Source organism: Pleurodeles waltl, chromosome 4_1 (genome assembly GCF_031143425.1).
Source record: "Pleurodeles waltl isolate 20211129_DDA chromosome 4_1, aPleWal1.hap1.20221129, whole genome shotgun sequence".
Lineage (NCBI taxonomy): Eukaryota > Metazoa > Chordata > Amphibia > Caudata > Salamandridae > Pleurodeles > Pleurodeles waltl.
The window spans coordinates 830,308,391-830,331,348 of NC_090442.1; the positions used below are offsets into that span (position 1 = coordinate 830,308,391).

The window sequence follows — 22,958 nt, forward strand, 5'->3', positions numbered from 1 at the left end:
ATGATCAGCAGCTATGGTGCGGTCGAAAGAGAATGCCCTCCGTAGCCTCGGGTAGGGAATGCACTGTTTTGCTCCCTCCTTTAGGCCTCCGGTACTCCTGTCCTTTGCCTGGCTGCTGGGGTCACCCCCCTCAGCAAGATCACTGATATTCTAAACGGAGATCCATACCGATGTAATTTATGTTTGTGTTTCATTATGAGTTTATTAAAGACTTGAAATATATATTCGTTCATGTTGTTGTGTACATATAGCGTATATGCTCTTTTTTATTCGTGTAATCTTTTTTCCTTCTGTGGCTAAAGCTTTAACCGTGCACTGCTATGCAACTGACTGAAGGTTGTTAAAAACAAATTATCCTAATCCACACTACTGATGAGCCTACTGAAACAGAAAACAGACTCTTGTCTGTGAAGGAATCCTCGAGGCAAGGGCATGAGGGTTTCCAAACACGACACAACTGCACAGATCTACTAATGGATTTACAGCACTATATAAATCTCTGTTAACATAGCACGGCAAAGTTACAGTGGCAAAAGTTTGATTCATACTGGCGAACCTTGTTGCGGAATGCAACTCATGAACACACATCTCCAGCTTAACTTCTCACAAGATAGCATTGTTTTTGTTTTTGTTTGTAACATAAACAGATGGGCGATTCACAGTTAGATTTAGTGATGATGGAGGTGTGACAACATGGGCAGCCGATGAGACGTGTCCGCACTCAGTGTTCGTGACACGGATTAATGCTGTCCCGGGGATCAATATCTATACTGTTTTGATAAGGCTATTGAGGGAAAGTGTACCACTTCCATTTCTTGAAGAGAAGAGAAGAAAAGAGTGCTAGATCTCAAGAAAGCAGTTTATGATACAGCTCCAGCCCCCAAATGCATTGAGTGGAAGATGGTGCTTCTAAATCTCTGGCGCATCAGTTATTCAGAATAATTCAGCACAAGGATTCTGTTTCTATAAAGTGAAGGGCAATTTCTCAGCACTTAGTCATTCATCATGACTAATATTCTAAACTTTAATGTCCGCCAGTTCTTTCCATCTCCTCTTTGAAGTTTATTCCCACTTGACTATATGTAGGTGCAGTCTGTGTAAGGATTCACCCCTTGCCCCTTAGAGGTACACTCTTAGTGTCAGGCATGGTCAAAGCACGTTGAATCCTGAACGTAAGAAGGATGATGCTTTAGTTCTTCTCTGTCTGTCCCTGCTTTTCCTACTTCCTCACTGCCCAGAATGATATTCTTTTTAAGGAACCCCACTTGTCTGAAAAGAAGTAAGAGCGTTGTTCAGCTATCCTCTGGTCTGTCCGGCTTCTCCTTGTAGACTGACCAGAGTGAGGTCTTTATCTAGGGAATAACCCTCTGAGCTTCCTCTGCTCCTTGTGTTAAAGCCCCATTGCCAAAGATTGATGGACTAGTCTTGGGTTTTAACACACCCAGGGTGACATAAGATCATCAAAAAGCCCCGACGCTGAGGAAGGGCTAAGCCTGAGTAATTGGTGGTGCCCATGGCTGAACCAGCCGTATGATGAACTGAAAAAGAAAAAAGATTAGAGTGAAAGAAACCACAGAAGCACCCAATGTTAAGAGTCTTTACGGCATGCTAATCTTTGTAGCAGAGCATACACGGTCAGTATTGTGGAATGCCTTATTAACAGTGTTGTGGGGACTCAGCTGCCCACTTAACACCTAGACACTCTTTCTCTAAGTTAGCATAGGATAATTCATGGGGCAATAACGTTCTACTGATATAGAGAATTGGATGTACCCCATCAGAGAATTGTTGTGATAAAACAGACCCAACCCTGCTTCGGAGGCATAGGTCCGAAGAATGAATGGTGGTGAGATATCAGGGTAATAAGTTGGTTTTTTTTTAGACTCTGGCAAAGCCGTTAGTTGTTCTGTACGCTATGAAATTTTAGCAGAGGAGGATTTCTTTAGCAGTGCAGTAAGAGGAGCAGTAAGAGGAGCTGCTCTATCGGAATTAAAAGGGACAAACATCCTGTAATACCCTACAAACCCCAAAAAGGATCTGACTTTTTTTGTTTGTTAGCAGTAGGTATGTGTGTATTCTTGGTAGCTTCACCTTTGTCTATCTGTAGCACGTTCTGGCCTTGCTCCAAGGTCTACCCCAAGTATTTGATACTTTGGACCGCTAGGACACACTTTTTTGGATTATCTGTTAAATCTGTCTACCCCAACATAAAAAAAAGTGATCAGGAGATGCCCCAACTAGTACTGAAAATGATACTGTCATTTAATAGACTGAAATAAAAATAGTGTAAAGACGCAAAAAGTGGGCAAACAAGAGCTAAAAGATGGTCACTTCCCCGTGTAGGACACACCACCAATATCTCTGCCAATGGAACCGGCAGCGTCGGGGAAGTGTAAGCGCAGCTCGTGCTAGCTTCTGCTAACAGTGGCATCTTCAAGCGATTCATAGAACCGCTGAGATTTATTTGCACGATGTACCCTGAACTGGTAACGTAGTGTTGAATCCCCAGGGCACCTCTACTTTGGTGTTGTGTTGCCATTCCTGAGAGGAGGTTTGCAGCTAGCCTCCCGATTTCATATGAGAGCTAACAATTCTGTTTAGTTCAGTATGGGCACCATAGGAGCAGTGTAATCGAGGGGCCCAGATCAAATATTGTTTGTAAGTGTATTGACAAGGGTGACAAGTTAAAGTGACCTCTGCTGTATCTATTTACTGTGGATATGGGAAATCTGCAAAAGAACTGTCTTTCACATATTGAATCAACATAGGTGACAAAACAAGGTGCAGGCTACTTTCAACCCTGATCTCGGGACAGCAGCGATACCCACATGCAAGAGGGTTCTACTGGATTTCGCTATGGTCTTTTTAAGGGGGAACCAGCATTGATGTTGTCTTTTGACTGTGTGCACAAAAGGTGGATATGTGGTGGTGAAAGGCAGGCTTGAAGCTTTGAAGTCAAGAATGGTGGGCATGGAAGTGGTACCAGATGCTTTGAAATGAGGGTTGGGCATGTGAAATCATTTGCAAATAATAATAAAAAAGAGATTAAAGACTATGGAACCGACTTTCAGCTCTGCACGGTTTCCTCCATCGTCTCTGTTGTGGACAGAATGGAAGTATTTGAGAATGAACAAAGAGCAAATGAATACAACTTCTGGCCTAGCAGAGCCCTGACTTGCACCAGATCTACAGGCCTCTATGGACTTGGCTTTGAGTAGTGAGGTCAAATCTTCTGAAAACCCCCAACCTATCACTTTGAATTGGGTAGTGATATTGCACACAAGGAGCAAGTATAGTCATAAAGGTGACTAGAGCACAGTGCTTTTGGTTTCTTTGACGGAGAGATGTGGTCCTGAGATGGGTGGTTCTACAGGGTATGTTGAGGCCTTTACAGTTCCCAGCAGAAAGAAACTGTTTGATCTCTGGAAAAACTTTTTTTTATTTTTTTTAATTAAATTTTTAAACACAAAACAAAAATCATACATTAATACAACAGGTCTCTCGACGAGAAAAATCAGGAATAGAAGAGGAACATTACAAACCATACAGCTACAACGACATCCCATGTCACAAGAAGCTCTCTGCTAAAGTCTCTCCCTATATGCTTCAATATCGAGGGATCCATTCTCAAAAATCCTCCACACCGGAGGAGCGAAGAAATCCACAGCCCCGGTGTAGGAGAAAAACATACACGCCAATGGTCATAACCTAACATCGTCGAGCAGGAAGAGCTACAGGAAAAACAAATTGCTAAAACCACTAAAAAGGCAGGTGGAGCACGCAGTCACATCGCGCAGGCTTATCTTACACATGGTAACACACATGATCCGTAGGGGGATGAACCTCGCAGATGGGAGCCACCAATCACACAGCACACTCCGTCTGGGCCGCCAGGTATTCATTCAGAGGGGCCCAAATATCCTTGGGACGGGACCCCTCTGGCAGAAGTTCCCAAAATACCGACAGCTGATCATGGCAGAAAGCCGCATCTCGCAGCCATTCGGACCTACGAGGAGCTCTCCCCCGACCCCAACACATAGCAACCCTGCGCTTAGCCAGCAACATGAGGAGGCCTACTAGATGTCTATGCGGGCCCTGAATCTCATCCATATATCCCAACAGCGCAATCTTAGGGGAGAGAGGCAGCTCCAACTCTATCATCTCAGCAATCGACCGCCATACCTCCACCCAAAAATTATACACTTCCGCACACTCCCACGCATCCTGAGTCCCACAGCGAGCGCAGCATGCATCCACCAGCAACCCCATGGAATGTAGTCTCGGGCGTATAATATAGTCGATGCAGAAACTTAAAGTGCAGCAGACACAGCCTATAATTCGGGGACAATGCTTTCATGTGAGCGCAACAGCTGCGCCACATTACCTCCGGGATAGGCTCCCTCACATCTCTCTCCCATGCAGTCCTAGAGGACACCCCAAGGCCACCCCCCCTGCTCCTGCATAGAATTATACAGCTTTGTTATCAGCTTAGAAGGGATCTCGCGCCTCAAAGTATCTCCAGGGCACGAAACTCCAAGGGAGCACCAGGCGCACCAAAAAATCGATATCGCAGCAAAGCACGGACTCGGAGAGCGCAAAATCGCTGCAACGCAGTACCATCACAGCCCGAAAGTGCCTCGGAAATATCCAACAGACGGCCGTCCACTACCCAGTCTCCCAGCACCGTCAGGCCAGCGTCTCGGAGAAACCCACGCACCCCACCATCCCGGAACATCTGAGCATCAGCAACTGCCATAACAGGCAGCGAAGGGGCGAATGGTACAGAAACCCCAGACCGCTGCATCAGCGCCCTCCACGCTCTCGCCGCGCAGGCCACCGTGTCAATTCCCCTAGAACGGGATGGCACCCGCCTTTCAAGCACACACACCAAGCCGTCCGGCCAGACAGAGTCGCTCTCAGGCGCCAGATGTGGCATATAGCGGGTCGGATTCAGCCAATAGTACGCAAAATGCGCCTGAGCACAGTGATAATATAACTCCAGGTCTGGGGCTGCCAGCCCGCCCTGTTCAAATGGCAGCGTCATTTTCTCCCAGGCAATACGCGGCTGCCGCCCCGCCCACGCCAATCGAATGAGCGCAGATCTCAGGCGTCGGAGATAGCCCCCCAGCAAGCAGAAGAGGAAGATTCACGAATAAATATAGAAATTTAGGGAGTACCACCATCTTGGCAATGGCAATGCGTCCAGTCAACGAAAGTGGCAAAGTGCTCCAGACCTCCACCTTTTCCTCCAGCCATGTCAGCGCTGCCCCATAATTAGCAAGACATAACGCATCCTTGTCACAACACAGGTGTATGCCCAAATAACGCACTGGTCCCTCCGCCCAAACCAAAGGGTATTGAGAATCAAATCTCTCCACGCTGGAAGTCAGTGGCAGGATCATCGACTTCGACCAGTTAATAGTGACCCCAGAAAAATTCCCGAAGCGTACGATTTCATCTAGTAAAATATCTAGATTCTGCCCTGGGTTTCGCACGTATAACGCAATATCATCCGCATATAAAGATATCAAGACAGGGCGTTGCCGAAACTGTAAGCCACTGCTGCTATATTTCTGTCGCAATCCCGCCGCCAGCGGCTCCATTGCAGCCGCAAAAAGAAGCGGAGACAGCGGGCACCCCTGGCGCGTACCCCACGAAACCGGGAATGGAGCCGACACACTTCCGTTGAGACGCAACCTGGCAGTGGGCAGAGTATACAGCAGCCTGATCCAGTTCACAAAGCTCGCGCTGAGTCCCACTCGGCTCAAAAGCGCAAACATATACTCCCAGGTCAGGGAATCGAAGGCCTTGGCTGCATCAAGAAACACCGCAGCTACATCATCGCCCGCCTCCAATGAGCCCGCCACCGCGAAGAAAGTGCGCAGATTATGGCACGTGGACCTCCCAGGGACAAAACCTGATTGATCTGGAAGCACCAATCTGGAGAGAAGTGGTTGCAATCGCGCAGTTATCATCTTTGCAAGGATTTTGTTATCAATGTTTATCATGGAGAGTGGGCCATACGAATCACATCGTGTCGGGTCCTTCCCGGGCTTCAGAACTGTTATTATTAAAGCCTCCCGAAGAGAGGCTGGGAGTGACCCAGTTGCCAGAGATTCCGCGTACACCTCCAGCAGACATGGAGCAAGGATATCCACGTATTCTTTATAAAACGCGGGGGTCAGTCCATCGGCTCCTGGAGACTTATCTCCGTGTAAACTTCGAATCGCCGCTGCCACCTCCTCTACTGTAAACGGCATATCCAGATGCGTCCTGTGTGCCTCCTCAAACCACACCAGCGCAATGTTCTCAAAATACTCCTTCATATCTGCCTCCCTCAGACCTACCGGGGACGCATATAGCTGCGTAAAATATTCTATAAATACTTGCATCACACCACTCGATCCGGTCACCCTGCCGCCCTCAGCGTCCATCGCCTCAGTAACGTAATTACTGGCCCAGGGTCTACGCAGTAATCCCGCTAGCGTTCTCCCGGCTCTCTCGCCCTCCCCATACCTACGAGCCTGTGCTTGTCTCCCAAGGAAACAAACCTCTCTTAGAGAGGCCTCCTCGTACGAGGACACCTCACGCCTAATTTCCGCAAGGACCTCACTTGACCATGTCGCCGCCAAGCGTCGTTCCAGCTCACAGAGCCTCCTTTCAATATCGGCCATCTCCCGCCTTAAGACTTTCACAATCCCATGTTGCTTCGCGAGACACACCCCATGAATAACCACTTTAAATGCCTCCCAAACAGTGCCGGGAGATCCCACCGATCCTCGATTCTCAACAAAAAATAGCCGAATCGCCTCCCGTACCTCCTCCCGAAAGATCTCGTCACGGAGCGCTCCGCTGGGCAATCGCCACATAACCATCGGTTGCAACTCAGTAGGTATCGCCAATTCTAATAACACCGGCGAGTGGTCCGATAACGTACGGGGGAGATGGTCTATCGCTCTGGTCCAAGCCTCCACATCTCTAGTGCCCAGCCATCGGTCAATACGAGACCAACTGCTATGGAAGCAGTTCAAGCAGGTGCCCTCTCGCACGCCTATATGCCTCTGCCTCCACAAATCCACCAGAGCTCCGCTATTCATCACTTCCGCCAGAGATCTCGCAGAAGAAACATGCTGCACCCTAGCCACACTCTCGCGGTCCAGCTTAGCATCTAGGACTACGTTAAAATCACCGCCCCAGATCACAGCTCCAGCTCCCAACGACTCCACAAGGCGCCACACCTCCAGGAAAAACTCCGGGTCATCAACATTCGGCCCGTACACAGCCACAAGTCGGCAAGCCCTGTCCAGCAACATTCCGCTCAGTAACACATACCTGCCGTTGGGATCAATGATAATTTCGCGCGTACGCCACTGCAGTCCTTTGCGGATAATAATTGCAACCCCGCGCGCGTAGCTAGAATATGTAGAGCATTGAGCCTCCCCAACCCAGCCAGCTTTCAGTCTGCCCACCGCAGATGCCATCTGATGCGTCTCTTGTATCATACAGATGTCAATACCATGTCGCTTAACATAAGCAGTCACCAGCCGGGCTTTCCGATTATCATGGAGCCCCCGCACATTCCATGTCAAGCATCTAACAGCAGAGGTAGCGTCACCCCTCATCCAGAACTACAGCCGTACAACACTGGGCGTAAACACACCTCTCCACCTGCCAAGGACTTAACGAAAAGGTAACCTGAAACATTCCCAAATTGGCCCAATCCCCCCACCACCCACACAGGCCCCCCAATCGGACCCTCGCAGTGACCCACCCATCCAACCCCAAAGCCCACCCCGTAAACTTAAAGCAAGCAATAACCGGACTCATCCAAGGGGCAGAAACCTGCCTGACAGCTCTCCACCCAGAATGTTCTAGGGGAGAGGGGCCATTGGGCCAAGCAACAGCTACACATCAGGGGCCCGATCACGGAGCAGACCCACAAGCACCCACAGCTCCAGAGGTAACAGTATCCCATACATGCCAGTTAGTCATTGTCGCTAAGAGCGGCGTCCTCTGCACCCGCCCCCCCCAGATCCACCCACCCCCAGCTGTCTTGGTAATCATCTAGCAAACTTAGTAGCCTGCTTTGGATCCGAGAAATACAGCACCTTGCCCTCGTGCCGCACCCTCAGTCTAGCCGGGTATAACAGGGCAAACCCGACTCCAGCCTGGCTCAGTAGACGCTTTGACTGCAGAAAGGCCCGCCTCTGGGCCTGTACACCTGGGGTGTAATCAGGGAAGAAGTTAATTTCGGAATTCTTATATACTAGAGGTCTTCTCTCCCTAGCCAACCGGAGGACAACGTCTCAGTCTCTGTAGTTCAATAGTCGTGCAATAATTGGACGTGGAGGCGTACCAGGCGGAGGCCGAGGTCCCAAGGATCGATGTGCCCTCTCAATCACCAACAGCCGAGAGAGCTCGCCAGCCAACAGCTCCTGCAACATATTCTCCACAAAGTCTTCCATGCGACCTATATCAGTTGCCTTCGGCAGCCCCACAATGCGAATGTTATTACGCTGGGACCGTGCCTCCAAGTCCTCATTTTTGTTCCGTATCACCTCCAGGAGACGCTCCATTTGCGCAATCTGTTCTCTGTCACCACTGCGCGCATCCTCCATCTCAGACGTACGTGATTCCAGAACCTCAAACCTGGCATCATGGTCATCGACCCGGGCTCTGATGCGATCCAGCCGTTCCGACACATGGTCCAGCTTGGCATCGATGCCTGCCAAGCTGGTCTTAAGTTCCAAGAACATGGACCTCACAGACATCTCTGGAGACTCTTCAGCCTCGGCGTCTCCAGGCTGGGAGGCGGAGGGGGCACCACGTTTTTCTCCTCCCGAGAAGGAGAGTTTAGCCTGTCGCTTATCTGCCTTGCCCATCCTTCAATACAACACGAGTGATCGCAGCTAGCGCCAGCTCAAGGAAAAGGGACAAAGACGGCAGATCCACACCTCCAATAATCACCCAACTGGCAACTCAGTTCTCCTCACAGGGCCACCAGGGAGCTTCCAGGCGCACCGGCCCGCCGCCCAGCCCCTCCAGACCAGACCAGCCTCCTTTATAGGGATTCCGCAGACTTCGCCAGCAGCAAGGTAATCCACGCAGCACAAGAGGGGGGAGGGAAGGGCGCCAGGCAGGCTCCAGATTCCAGAGCCGGGGTGTTCACAGCCCCCAGCCACCAGGAGACACCTCAAAAGCACTCTGCCGCACCAGCCCGGGCCTCCGTCCCCCGCCTCACCGCCTGCACCAGTGTCCACTTGATTCTCTCTGCCAGGGGTAGTTCAGGGCCCTCCGTGCAATATGCAGGTCTTCTCCAGCAGGAATCCGCAGGGAAGCGCCTCAGGACCAAGCCGCAGCCCTCTCCGGCCGTCCCCCCGCCAGGGCCTAAAGTTCCAGGCCCTCGCCCCCTCTGGCAGTCTCACCGTCCAGGGGCCAGGCAGCTCTTCGCTTCGGCGTGCCCTCCGCCCGTCTCGTGCCGTCCAGGCCCAGCCCACATCAGCCGGGAGCCCGAGAATCGGGAGGCCCAAGATAGTCCTCCAGCCGGAGATCAGTAGGGGCCCGGGGGGGCCGGCGCCAACAGCTGCAATGCACACTAGGGAGGGGGGGGGGAAGGCCGTGGCTCGATGTAGCCGCCGAACAGGCCTCCCGGAGCTCTCCCGCACTCCCGGCTCTTTTCCTCCTCGGCCGGGATCAGCCTCAGCGCCTCCCCTCCCCCACGCGCGCAATCAGAGTTAGCGCGCGCGGGAGACCGCCGGCGCCAGGTCCGATCTCACGGATCTAGTCTCCGGGCGTCTGTCGCAGCCGCTCCCGGCTCACAGTAAGTCGCTGGGGTCTCCGGGGAACGCCCCGGGGGTCCGCTCCTGCCGTTGCTATCTGGAGGATAAATTAAATAGAATCAATTGCCCGGGCCCGGCAGAGCCTCACGTTGTGTCGGCCATCTTGCCCGGCGGCCAGGCCACGCCCCTGGAAAAACTTTCTTGATTGTAGTGCACATGTCAGTGTGATTTATCCTGTGTGCCTGAAAGTGGTCCTGAATGGTAGTGTCTTGGTGTTTCGGGAGATTGAAGCAGCCTCTTCCTACTTGAAGTCTTTTAAGGTGAAAAGCATTGATGCTAATCGAGATAGGTGTCAAACTTTGCTTCTTTCTCTCTCTGAAACTCTTCAAGCAGCAGGCTCATGTTAGTATCTTCATAAGGCTGTTTGAAGGTCCATAGGTCTCCTAATCCTCTCTCCAGTTCTCTCTAATCTGAGTGGGGTCTGTGTTAGTTGGGTGTTCCTTTAGATTGTGCAATTCCTCCTCTTTGAGGAGTAACAACTGTGAATGTATGCCAGGACCCATGGTGTGATACTGCATACTTAGGTATTGGCAGACTTCGTATTTTGATGTTTCCTGATTTTTTTCACTCATGTCTGGTGCCACTTTCTGCGTCTTCTGTGTTGTTATTGCTCAGATTTCCTGTTTGTAAAATAAATTGTAAATAGTCAGCATGAAGTGTAACATTTTGATCTTGAATTCTTCCAATAATTTGATTGTATTCCATAACACCAAATATCAACTCATTACTGTAAGCAAGAGCACCACATTACTTTATACTATACACTCAGAAGACATTTTCTCTGTTCCTCATTTCTACCCCGGTTAGCCCTTTTGGTATCATAATGGAGTGATTCATCAGATATAAAGTTGTGTAATGAAATTGCGGGCGTATGTAATACTTGAAGCTGTAAAAGGGTGTAAATTAATGCACTCTCAGCAGTTAGTAATTGACACAAAATAATTGATTTTTTTTTTTAATCTGATTCAGATTTTTTATGTCTAAGTGATGCATGACTGAGAGAAGCCTGTATAACGTTTTTATATGAGTTTGTCCCAGAGTACCAGATCATTTTTGCTGGAAGGAAAAATGTGGAGGTTTTTGTGGCATGAATTGTAAAACAACATCTCTAATGCGTAAAACTAAGAGATGCACCCTGTTCTTGAACGTTTCGAAGTGAAATTGATCGACTCATCTAAAAGCATATGGCAACTTTATATCTACTACAGACCTCCCTCTAATTCTTCAGGGGCCGCACTAGACCATTTGAGTGTCAATCTAACTTCGGCAGCTGTTCAGAACATTATTTTAGGCGACTTAAAAAACACATTTTGGTGAATTGGTACATACTAATCAAGAGCGTTTTAGAGGCATTATGTTTAATTTGAGTCTGACTAATAACTTTTAGAAACAGGGTCACGTTTTTGTCACAGTTTGGAGTGATACTGAGTATTGTATTATCAACTCACTGGTCTGGTTCCCTGGACAGACAATTCTGCTATCTATTTTGGTTGGAACTTGGTAGGGAGGCCTCAAGTGCACTCAAAGATAGGCCCCTCAAAAAACTATTGGAAATTTGCGGAAATTTGCGCAATTTAGATCTATCTTTAATGGCGGCTGCCTTAGATGTATCTAAGTTGACTAATAGAAGCCATTGTTACAAGCAGAGTTAGATGGGTGTCACATCTAATAAAGTGTAAATCAGGAATTGATGGTTTTAAAGAGAAAACTCCACATAATAGAGTGCTGCTGCCATCAGGGTGGTTCATCACATATAAAACAGTTTGCGAACTTTGAATGATTACTACAAAATGACTATAAAGACTGCTAATGTGATGTATTATTCGGAGTGGTTTTTAAAGACCCCTATCATTTCAAACATGTTTCAAGTAGTAGGAGAGCTTAACACTCAACCTAGGTACATAATCAGTTATGATCTAGTCATGAAAAGTAATATATTTTCCAATTTTTCAAAGAGAATAAAAAAAAAAAAATCAATGTATAATTTGATGAATTTCTCCCCCCCCCCCTCCCCAGACGAATTACAATTCGAAGTATCAATGCATCAGAAATGAGTCACAAGTGAGCGCTGGTCACAAAAATCTATTCGCAGTGTGCTACTGGTATTTTTTGCGACCAGTGTACTGTTTTGCTACCGGCCCATGGACTAAAGGTCAGTTTGCAAAATACCGATTTGTAGTGCTTTGTGATTTGACCTATCTCATAAATATTAATGAGATAGATCTCAAATAGGGAAACCCACTATGAATTGCAGCTATCACAGCGATGGTGGCCTGCTGAGGTCAGCAGACCACCATGTCTGTGATTGCTTTTAAATAAAGCAATTATTTTTTAATTGTAACCCCTTTTCCTTAACAGAAAACAGGATTCATTTAAAGAAAATGAAAGATAAAGTTACATTTTTTTAAGAGTAGGCAGTGGTCTGCAGGACCACTGCCTACCCCTTAAAAATGTTTTTTTTCAACATTCAATAGGGGAAGGGGTGTCTTGGGGGACCCTTTCTGTTTGCAATGGGTTACTATTACATTTGTGCAGTTGGTAAAATATTTATATCTTGCAACCTGATTTTGTTGCAAAATTCTGAATTGGTATTTGGAAAGGACGCCCTTTTCAGCCCTTCCAAATACGGATTCAGTATTTGGTCACAAACCCATACTGTGATTCGATAACATGTTACAGCCTTATGATAGCTCATCCGTCTCTCCACCAGCGTCTATAATAGTTGTGAGCTCAGAGGCAAAGTGTTCCCTCATTTCTATGCAAATGAGGAAACCCCCCTTTAAGATTGCTCTAGCATACAAGTATTACAGAAGGGACCATGAAAGCGTTTGCAGCCACTTCTGTAATAATAAACTGCTCTGGGAGTGCAAAAAAGTCAAAGTACACACCCGTTGTGCCCTGGGCACTTTTAATAATATGGCCTCACTTGGTCTTCAGGTAGGAGCAGGAACTCTCTTCCTGAGGGACTTGAAATCCGGGAAGGAACCTGCCTGATGATGAGTTATTGGGCTCACATTTCCTGGAATTAAGGTGCTACTGCGAAATGAATCACTAGTTGCTCGAGACAACTAGTGAAATCAAACAGCTGCAGCCTTGGGGAAAAGTAGTCCCCTTCAGTGCCAGTGCAGCAGTGGAGTTAGGAGCAGACAGTGAGGAGGGATACTCGGTGCAGTTGTAATTGCATCCTTGATCCAATAATGGAGCTATAAATTGAAAAAAATGGAACATCAAAGTTCGAGTGTCTTTGGTGGAAATTCCAGTTTACTTATTTGTTTCTGCATGATCCCCTTGTTTGCATGTAGGTTTGCTCTGTTGGGAAAACTCCTGTGGGATCTGTGAATTAGTTATGGCTATCTTTTGGTTTCGGATAGAGTTTATAAACCAATGGAGTTACACTTGCTTTTTCTACTGAATCTATTAACTCACGTGGAATTTCCACCAGTGAACATGGTTTACGAACCAAGTGGACTGCACTACTGACTTTTCTTTTCAATGTTTTGCAGGTTTGTGTTTCAGCAGTCTGTCGCGCGTGCTGATGTGGAGAAAAGATTCCGGCTTTTGGAGATAAAAACATCTGAGCTTGAAGCGCTTGAGGATAAAATAGGTTTACTGTCTGCGAAGGTGAATGTTCCTGTTTTTATTTATTTAATGCAAGTATCTGAACATTTTATTTGACCTCACCTCTGCATCACATTTGCCATGATCGTTTTAATTACTGTGGTGGAAAAAGAAGGTGATGAATCATATATCAGCTCTCTTTAATGTAAATTTGAAATGGCTGTTGCAGAGTTACTTTGACTCATTGAAAGTTGGCAAACACTGAAGACGTCATGTTGAATTTAACAGTGACTCTAATTACAGCCATACTGCTTTGTATTGAACAGTTCAGACTGTCAAGCTGAATGTAAGGACCAAGTGCATTCAGCAGCCACATACCAAACTAGCCTTCCTCAGAAGAAAAGCAGTATAACACAGGCTTTTTGGATCTGGTGTACTTTATGGGCCATCAGACTTCCTGAAATTGGAAGTAGGCTATCAATCTGGTGATTAGGAAACATTGGACACATAACTTCAGGATAGTACCACAAATATCTAAACAGTTCTGTATGTTGAACTGCAATTAGATGTTTTCAAACCTTGCAGGGCTCCACATTTGTTTATCCCAGAAATGTCTTTAAAGGGCAAGAAATTATTCTTACCTGGCCTGTCTTGGGGGCAGAGGGGAGCAGTGAAGCGAAGTAGGATATATACGACCCCCTGAAGCTATTGTGCGAAAACAGTGGCCTTCAAGTACCCAATATGAAAAGCTGCACCTGGTGACACTGTTCTAATATGTGCTCTCCTGGTTTTCAGGTGGAGTTGGCCTCAATAGGGTGTTCTTGTCCAGCATGTTCTGGGTTGTTTGGTTAGAAGAGTTTTTCTTTTCCTAAGCCCCACCAAACTCCTATTTACCATTTTTTAGTAAGGCTGACATCACACAAGTGAAAATGGGTGTTGAGGAGATTACAAGAAGATATCCTGTTAGCTCCATCTGCCCCCAATTTGGTGACTCCCAAACTTCTGGAACACCCACCAAACTGTGAGAAACTATGTAACAATAGGCAGCCTCATCGTGAATGGCATGTTTATCACATTTCAAGACTCCCAATATCTAATTGAGATTCCAGCCTGACAATTACCTAATACAGCAAGTTGAATGAGGCAATAAATCAAGGTCCGAGGGCAATGGAGCTTTCATTATTGTCCTACTTAAGTTTCTATGATATAGCAAGCCTACTGCCCGCCTTTGTTTTTGTTTTTTTAATTAATTTAAAAAAAAATACTGGGAACACATGAGAAGTAGCTGGGATGGAATATTGGGCCACATGTACAAAAGGTTTTAGTGGTTTCAAACAGAGATTGATCCATTTGGGACCGCTAAATATCCTTTTGACATGTATTAACTATGTTTTGCGAGTAGGTAAACTATTATCGAATCACAAAATAGGGTTTGCGAGTGGGTATTAGGAAAGGGCGTATTATGGGCACCCCTTCCATTTGCAAGTTAGCACCAATTTCAAATTGGTGGTAACCCATTCGCAAAAGGGAAGGGGTCCCCAATGGACCCCTTCCCCTTTGTGAATGTGAGGGTAATTTCATTTTTTAAGAGCAGGCAGTAGTCCCAGGGACCACTGCCGAAAACTTTTCATTGTTGTGTTTTAAATGCATCCCGTTTTCCCTTAAGGAAAATGTGCTGCATTTAAAAAAAAAAAAAAAAAAAGGTTGCTTCATTTAAAAAGCAAACACAGACATGGTGGTTCGCTGTCCACAGCAGGCCACCATCCCTGCATTGTTAGTAATTCCCAGTGGGTTGCAAATTACGACCTACCTCACGAATATTAATAACGAAGGTAAATTGCGACCTACTGAGAATCGCAAACAGTGTAAGACACACTTTTGTACATAGCTTTTGCCGATTTTCTAATAGCGAATCACAAAAATGTACTATTAGGAAATCGCAAATATAAAGCTTTGTACATGTGGCCCTATGTTCGGGAGAAGAAAGAGCACACAAGATACTGATAAGAGGATGGCATTTGTGGAGAACAAGGAGAAAACAGGAGAAGGAGTAAGGGACAGGATGGAACAGAGGATGAACCGAAGAGGAACATAGCACGAGCCTCAGGAGGGAGCCAGCATGAAGGGACAGAGAGGTCTTTCATTGTAAAGTATTCGCTCATGCACTTGAATGCAGGCATTCGAGTGGCGGCATAACAATACACCTGAACAATCAATAGATAGGGTGTGAGATGAATACTCTAGACATGATTAACAAAGTCTCAACCCAGTGGCTGAAGGAGGATGGTTGAAAAAAGTCAGTGGTTGAAAGGGGTGGACCCAAAGTTCACTTATATTAGTTATATTGCGCACAATAAGTCTCTGTGGTTGCATGCTGCTCAGCGATGCATTTGCACTGCACACATGGCAGCTGTGTGGGGGGATTGTGTGTGTGTGCATCTCCCAGTTTGTATATAGCCTGCATCCCATGCACCAAATGAATAGCTTGCATGCTGTACAGAAGGGCTGCCTCGCTCTAAAGTGTGATGAATGATATTACATAGTTTGCTGTTGTTAATTATCACTTGTATAATCCCTAGTCTCATGGCATTGGCACCTCCTTTCAAAACCTGGCACCGATGACTAATTGCTAGTTAATGATTATTAAACATAAAATACTTGTGTGATAGTGCTGCCAATTAAAATGATGCCTTTGAGCCACATGAGCTGTTACAGTCTTTTAAAGCGTTTCTTCTCTTCCTCTAATCATAACATTAGTTGTCGAAAGCAGTGTTACTAAAGGACCATTTTTTTAGTTTACTGGAAGGCAACAGAACATGTATGGATATTGGAGTATGTCTGCATCTCTGTTTTTGTAACTAGACAAGGCAGAGTGCTAGCGCGCCTGGTCCTTAATAAGTAAACTTACAAGTGGACGTGTATAGGTCGATGAATCTTTTGAATCGCATGGAGTGTCGTAGTCATTCAGTGATTACTGAACCAATAATCAACAACAATAAATCAATATCAAACACTCAAGAAACCACAAAGAAAAACCATACTAATCCAAAAATAACCACCACTCATGGAAAGGTTAACAATGTTTATTCCCTATTGATTACAATTCTAATCAAAAGTTAATTTTGCTTTTATTAATCAATTTTTATGAATCATCAAGGTAATCAGTATTCTCCAAAGAAAATCATAAGCAACAATGCAGTTAATAAGTCAATAATTATTGACATTAATGGAGTCATTCAGCAATTCAATTCGTCAGTCATTGTCACTGTCAACGTCTTCCCCTAACAGCCTACTTAACCAAGATTAGCATTAGCATGTGGGTCTTCATGCAAAAACAATTTAGAGAAAAACATTAATTTGGAAAAATCTATGTAAGAGAGGATTTCTACAAAACAGCGCAGTGGTACCTAGAAGAAAGGGCACAAAATTAGTCAGCCACATTTTCATAGCTACCTATCCAGGATGTATCAGCAACGAGTCAGTCTTCGTCCCCAGGTCATCAGTGGTCAGCTAAGTATCAGGCTCACAGAGTATAAGCCTAATTATCAGCACCTCGGACAGCGTCTCCTGACTTCTTCAGCTTTCTCCTCGCAGTTTTGATTTCACTCCCCTTGTCATGACTTTTTATTAGGGTCTCCCAGTCCGTCCCACTAATTGCTAATTGGTCAGTCTCGTCGGAAGTAATTACTCTAACCTATAGTTTTTATTTACCAAATCTCTATTTCTGCATAGACATCATAACCCATAAATTTGATTGGTCTCTCTTGTGATGAGAACATCATCCGGCTCTTCAGGTAAAAAAATTGTTGCATACATAGTCTTTAGTCAGTGCCTCTATTGTTCAAGTCCTGGGAAAGTGCATTTAGCCTACACTACACATAATAGTATCAAATTGTCTTCATCATCTCCTGTCTGCTGGTACATTGCAGAATGTTGTAGCAGAGCCATCTGAACTCTGCACAGTTCAAGGTCCTTTACTCCGGTTACCAGTCCTCGCAAGCTTTGTCGAGTCTTCACATTGTAAGCAGGCAAGGCCCAGTGAAACCAGGCCTTTAGTTCGGCTAAGTTAAGAATGCAAATTAACACAAAACATAGGTTATACATCCAGTTATGATATATTAATACATTTTACATACATTTTCTCATTATTTAGCATCTGTTAATACACAAGGTGACCACTCCCAGTGGGTACATTTTCGATTATACACCTTATTTTTCTAATGTTAATTTCTCTATGCATTTTTCTCATTAATAAACACATATTAATCATTAGAGTTTCTTAAATTAGCATACCTGCTCTATCAGGAGAAAACACTTATTTCTGTGTCATAGCATAAGGGTTATTCTTCTGATGTTACTGATTTTCATGCAGATATGCATAAACATACACATGACATAGCAATACATGTTTATTTGACTAATGTTCTAAGCAAGCTTTGCATTTGTGCTTCACATTATACCTTTTCATGTTCACGGTCATTCAGAAAATATACTGGCAATTGTAGGAGAACCTTTAGTGCATTTGAATAATGATGTAACCAGGGGAGTGTGCCAAAATGGAGGCCTCATTCTACTTTATTCTTGGCTTTTTTGAATCACCCAACAGAAGGCCATGATTAAACACTTTTAAATAGTCAACCTGGTTGAAATCTACAATCCTAATAGTATTGAATTTGAAGTTTACTCATACTAGCATAAACAAAATGGTTGTTTTGGATTGCTTCTAAAGAGAAGCAGACCCTCTGGGGTGAAGAAGGTGAAGATTAATTTGAATTACAGTGCATTATGGACTTTCTGCATAATGCTGTAGTAGTTGTTAAACTCTATCTTCCTCATTTTCGTCCTCATTACAGGCCCTCCCCTGCACTTTGAACCTAAAACATGGACAGAGGTCTGTTACTGTTATAGCCCTGGACAGGGAGCTATCATGGTGTATTACGAATATGATTGATGGATATGGCCTATAGCAGGCATTATTGGCCAGAGACACTTCATTGTCTTCAGTGGAACTCCCAATATTGCAGGATTGTAATTAAGTGTTATTATCAATTATTATTATTATTTGTTATTAATAAATACTATTATACAGTTTGAGGAGTGCATTGATGACCTCTTGGAGAACCTGACACTGAGCGAAACTGCACCATGAATGACTAATGAATACTAAGATACTAATTGTGACTCAATGCTTTTCCACCAGGAGAGGACTAACTATACTCAATGCAGCGATTTAATATAACATAATTGGATGAAATCAGTACAGCAGTATCTTGCTTTTTCATAGATTTAGTGTAGTTGAAGTTTTCACACACAGTTGAAACTGCAGTCTGAGAGAAATATTAGAATTTCCAAGCTTCATCATTTGGCACATGAATCTGAATTTCTTCAGTATTCAAGAGGAATCCAAAGGCCCCAGGAATATGCAGCAGGTGTTGGCCAAAGGTCAGGCCCTTTGGCCTAACCCCTGTTGCATAATACCCCGACACAGAAGAGGTTGGCTGTTCACAGGGCTTGACTGAAATACCTGCTGCACATTCCCAAATGCCATGCACAACCAGGGTTGTCTGCCTGTGCAGGTTCCAGTACACCCTGCTTGGTCCCCCTCTTCATGCAGCTAAACCCTTGTGGCCCACATCCATGGCCATGCCCAGCTGAAGTTGGCCACCCATCTGGGCTTGGTGAGAGGAGCCAGGTGCTGCACAGGGCTTAAGGTTGTGTGCCCTGGGTATTGGGTGCCTGAGGGGAGATAGAGGGCTAGGGTTTGGATTGGTCGGAGGCTGTGTACAGTGGGAGTTGACATTCAGTAGTGGTTGAGCACAGGGACTGGTCATAGGAAAACCATGACACCCACCACATGCAATGCTTATGACCTCACAAAAACTGATACCAATAATCAACTAAACTAAAAGCACTATAGCATTAAACACAACACCTTCCCTAAATAATAATACATACATAGTTGCCACATTAATGGCATTAATGTCAAAATGATACGTAGTTTCACCTAAAGATTGTTCATCTTGTTTATATTTGCATCTGCCACATCAAAGGGGAGGGCATGGTTGTTGCATTTTGTGTGAGAGTATTGGTCTGCATGGCTGTTATGCAAGCCATGGTTGTGGAGCCAGTTTGTAGTTGTGGCTAGTTCAGGGTTTCCATCGAACAGGTGTTTTTCTTCTTGCTAATAACTTTGGCACCATGTGGCTAATCTGCAAAAATCTTTCCAAAACAAAAGTTTTTTTTATTTGTTTTTGGCACACAAAGTGAAAAAAAAGGAGGGGACAAAATGGAAGCGGTTCCTATTTTAACTCCTATAAGAAATTTTTGCTCTGCATTACAGTAAATAATGCTGAATGGAAATGCACCAATCTTGACATGAAACTTGAACCTTACTGAGGGAAGAACTTTGCTCGGTTTGGTGTAAATGTTTTCAGACGTTTCTGAGAAATTAGTATTACAGAAATGTGTGGGGTTGGCTTGAAAGGGTTAGAAAGTTAGATCTCTTAATAGTCAGGGGTGTGAAATTAAAAAACAAATATCTACTTGTCCATGCGTAAGGTTGCTTCTTAAATCTACTTGTCCTGTAAAAAAATCTACTTGTCCCTTTGGTGCCATGTAGTTCGGCAACAAATTATTGCAGCAATCTCATTAGGTCAGAGCTCTGATAATAGCCTCTCTGATTATGCTAGTGCTACTACTATAGTAGGGCTTGAATACTTGCAGTTTCAATCCCTACTATAGCAATTTCCTTATTTTGCCACCTTTTTCGCAGATCTACATACTGGGGCTGGAGGAAGCAGTAAGCAATAGTTCAAGGGCTGGAATGCCTTTGGGTCTGCAAACCTACTAGCTTGCATGTTTAAGGATTTTCACCAGCTATTCTCTAATCTTTTCCCATACTGAGAAAGTTTGTAAATGTACTCCTGACAATTGCAGAAAAATAAGTTCTGCGAGGATTGGGGAAAAAAGTGGTTGGAGGGAAAGGGAACTTGTAAATCTCTATAGATTTTCACACATGCATATTTGCGCGTGCTAAAATACAGTTCACAGATATTTTCCAGGAATACAATTTCCTGGTCTGCTTCTGTAAGTTCTAGTGAATTCATGAAAGACACTTATTCAAAGAAATATACCATGGTTGCACTTTTGTGACTTTCTTTAAGAATTGGTTCCTCTAATTAGGTCTGTGTTAACCAAGGCATTTTGTTTTTATTAAACTTCTGTTTCTCTCTATCTATCTGAGTTGTCTTTACTGTGAGTGATTACATTCTGCTCTTCCACAAGGAGTATATTGGCACATAAAGTAGTTTTGTTCAGCGCCAGGTACTACTGTGATAATCACTGGTGTAACAAAACTGGAGGCCTCCCCTGCCAAGAACATGAAGGGGGCCCCACCTCCAGATTCAGTCAGGGCAGGTGATGTGCTTTTTGACAGTGTACGTTACAGTGGTGAGGGCCTGGCAGCTCCCACAACAATAAAGTGTTAAAAAAGCAATGTCAAAACAAGACATGCATTTACAAAACCAAAAAAAAACACAACAAATGTTGGATCGGTTGGCTTTGCCAGTGCTTGTTTATGTTTATACTTCCCAAAATCTTGTCGAAAATTTCCATTAGGAATATTTTGGGGACATACTAGCATGCATCAACCCATTTTAGTAAATGACACTTCAAAGAAATAGCACCTAAAGTTTCCTACTGGCATTTTTTTCTTGAACATTTTATTTTGAAAGCAAAGAATCATCACTCTTTCTTATGTTTGCATCTAATCAGAGAGAATTCTGGGAGCTGTATAATTAGCCTCCTATGGTTAACTGGAGGGGCCCCCCCTGCAAAGAACATGGGGGCCCCCCTCCAGACTCACTCAGGGAAGGTGCTGTGCTGAGGGGGGCCCCTGGAGTGGGGTTGCAGGCCTTTGTTACACCGCTGGTGGCAATGAGTGCTTTTTGAGACCAACATTTTTTTTTTTTTTTTTTTTTTTTCTTGTGGCCAGTATTTGTTACAATGGTGAGGACCTGGCAGCTCCCACAACAATAATGTGTTAAACAAGCCATCTCAAAACAAGACATGCATTGACAAAACCAAAAAACTTATGACAAGTGTTGGATCAGTTGGCTTTGCCAGTGCTTGTTTATGGTCATACTTCCCATAATCTTGTCAAAAATAGTTACACTAATTTTCCATTAGGAATATTTTTGGGACATACTAGCATGCATCAACACATTTTACTAAATGACGTTTCAAAGAAATAGCACCTAAAGTTTCCTACTTGCATTTTTTTATTGAACATTTTATTTTGAAAGCAAAGAATCATCACTCTTTCTTACAAGCTTCTGCAAACATGTGCATCTAATCAGAGAGCATTCTGGGAGCTTTATAATTAGCCTCATATTGTTAAACTTTTCCAAAAAGTGTGTACACTTTTTTTTTTTTTTTTACTGTCATTAGTGCAGTGTGACCTTAGAATGTTTATTTACAGCGCTCACCCTAATAATAAAGGTTTTTCATTAATGAACCATAAATACAAGTTCCAACAGCATTAACATATGAACCTCAAACGCAGACAGTTACCTTTTCTGTAAACTGGCAGCCAAAGGGTTTGTGCTGCAGGGGGTTGGGCCTACTTGTCCCAAGGACAAAATAAACATGAAAACTTGTTGCCCTTGACACCAAACAATATGTCCCGGGCGTCAGGCTATAAGAATTCCACATCACTGCTAGTTGAAAAATGCATTTCCCTATTCCAAAAACGTTAGCACCATTTTACGAATTTGCACAAATGTGGCATGTGTAATTTGCTCTTGGTAACTTTTAATGTGTGCAGATTCATCAAGGGTGTTACGGTTAGAAGGGTGGGTAAAAAAGTGTTAATTTGCTAACAACTGTGGCATCATTTGACAAATCTACATGAACTCTGGAAGGCATTTAGCGTGTTTAGTTTTCTGTATGTATGGCAAGTTTTGTGCAGTTCACAGGTGGGCAAGCTAGAGGGAGCAAAGTTGAAGGAGGCAAAAACATTATCCTGCGGTAATACCTTTGCTGCTGTTTAATGAATCTGCATTAAACTTGGCAGGATGTTAGCAAGTCAAGTCCAGTGAAGAAATTCCAGGGTTTATGCGTATCTAGCAAGAGTGGATAAAGATGGGGTTAAACAAAATCTTTGATTTGCTAGCAATTCTAGCCTGTTTTACTTGATATTTGGGTGGCGGGAGCACTTAAATCGAGCAAAGAAAGCAGCATTTAAGATTTTGAGCTCCCATAGGAATTGTTACTATATACTACGAAAAAAAAATCACTAAACCGAAATACACCAAGTCTTAGCATGAAACTAGAAATTTCTTCAGAAATATGCTTTTGCTGGGGTTGATGTAAATCTGCTCAGTGCTTGTCAAGAAATGAGCATAACAAAAATGTTTCAGGTGAGCTTCAAAGGGATACAGATTAGAAATAGCTGGACGGTTAGTCTGCACACAGACCTCAAGGCGGGTTCATGGACTGCCCACAGACGTAAATTAAAAAAACAAATAATAATAATAAAAAGCTTCCATTGGACAACAGAAC

The 22,958-nt window shown here is 44.5% G+C and overlaps 1 protein-coding gene across 2 annotated transcripts in view; it reads left to right on the forward strand.

The window, feature by feature from the left end:
• IKBIP (IKBKB interacting protein) overlaps positions 1–22,958 on the forward strand; it is a 63,158-nt gene that overhangs the window by 22,206 nt on the left and 17,994 nt on the right. For both annotated transcript variants that reach the window (XM_069229566.1, XM_069229565.1), the window contains exon 2: positions 13,343–13,460. In XM_069229566.1, the coding sequence (XP_069085667.1) occupies positions 13,343–13,460 (118 nt within the window). The remainder of the gene's footprint in view (positions 1–13,342; positions 13,461–22,958) is intronic.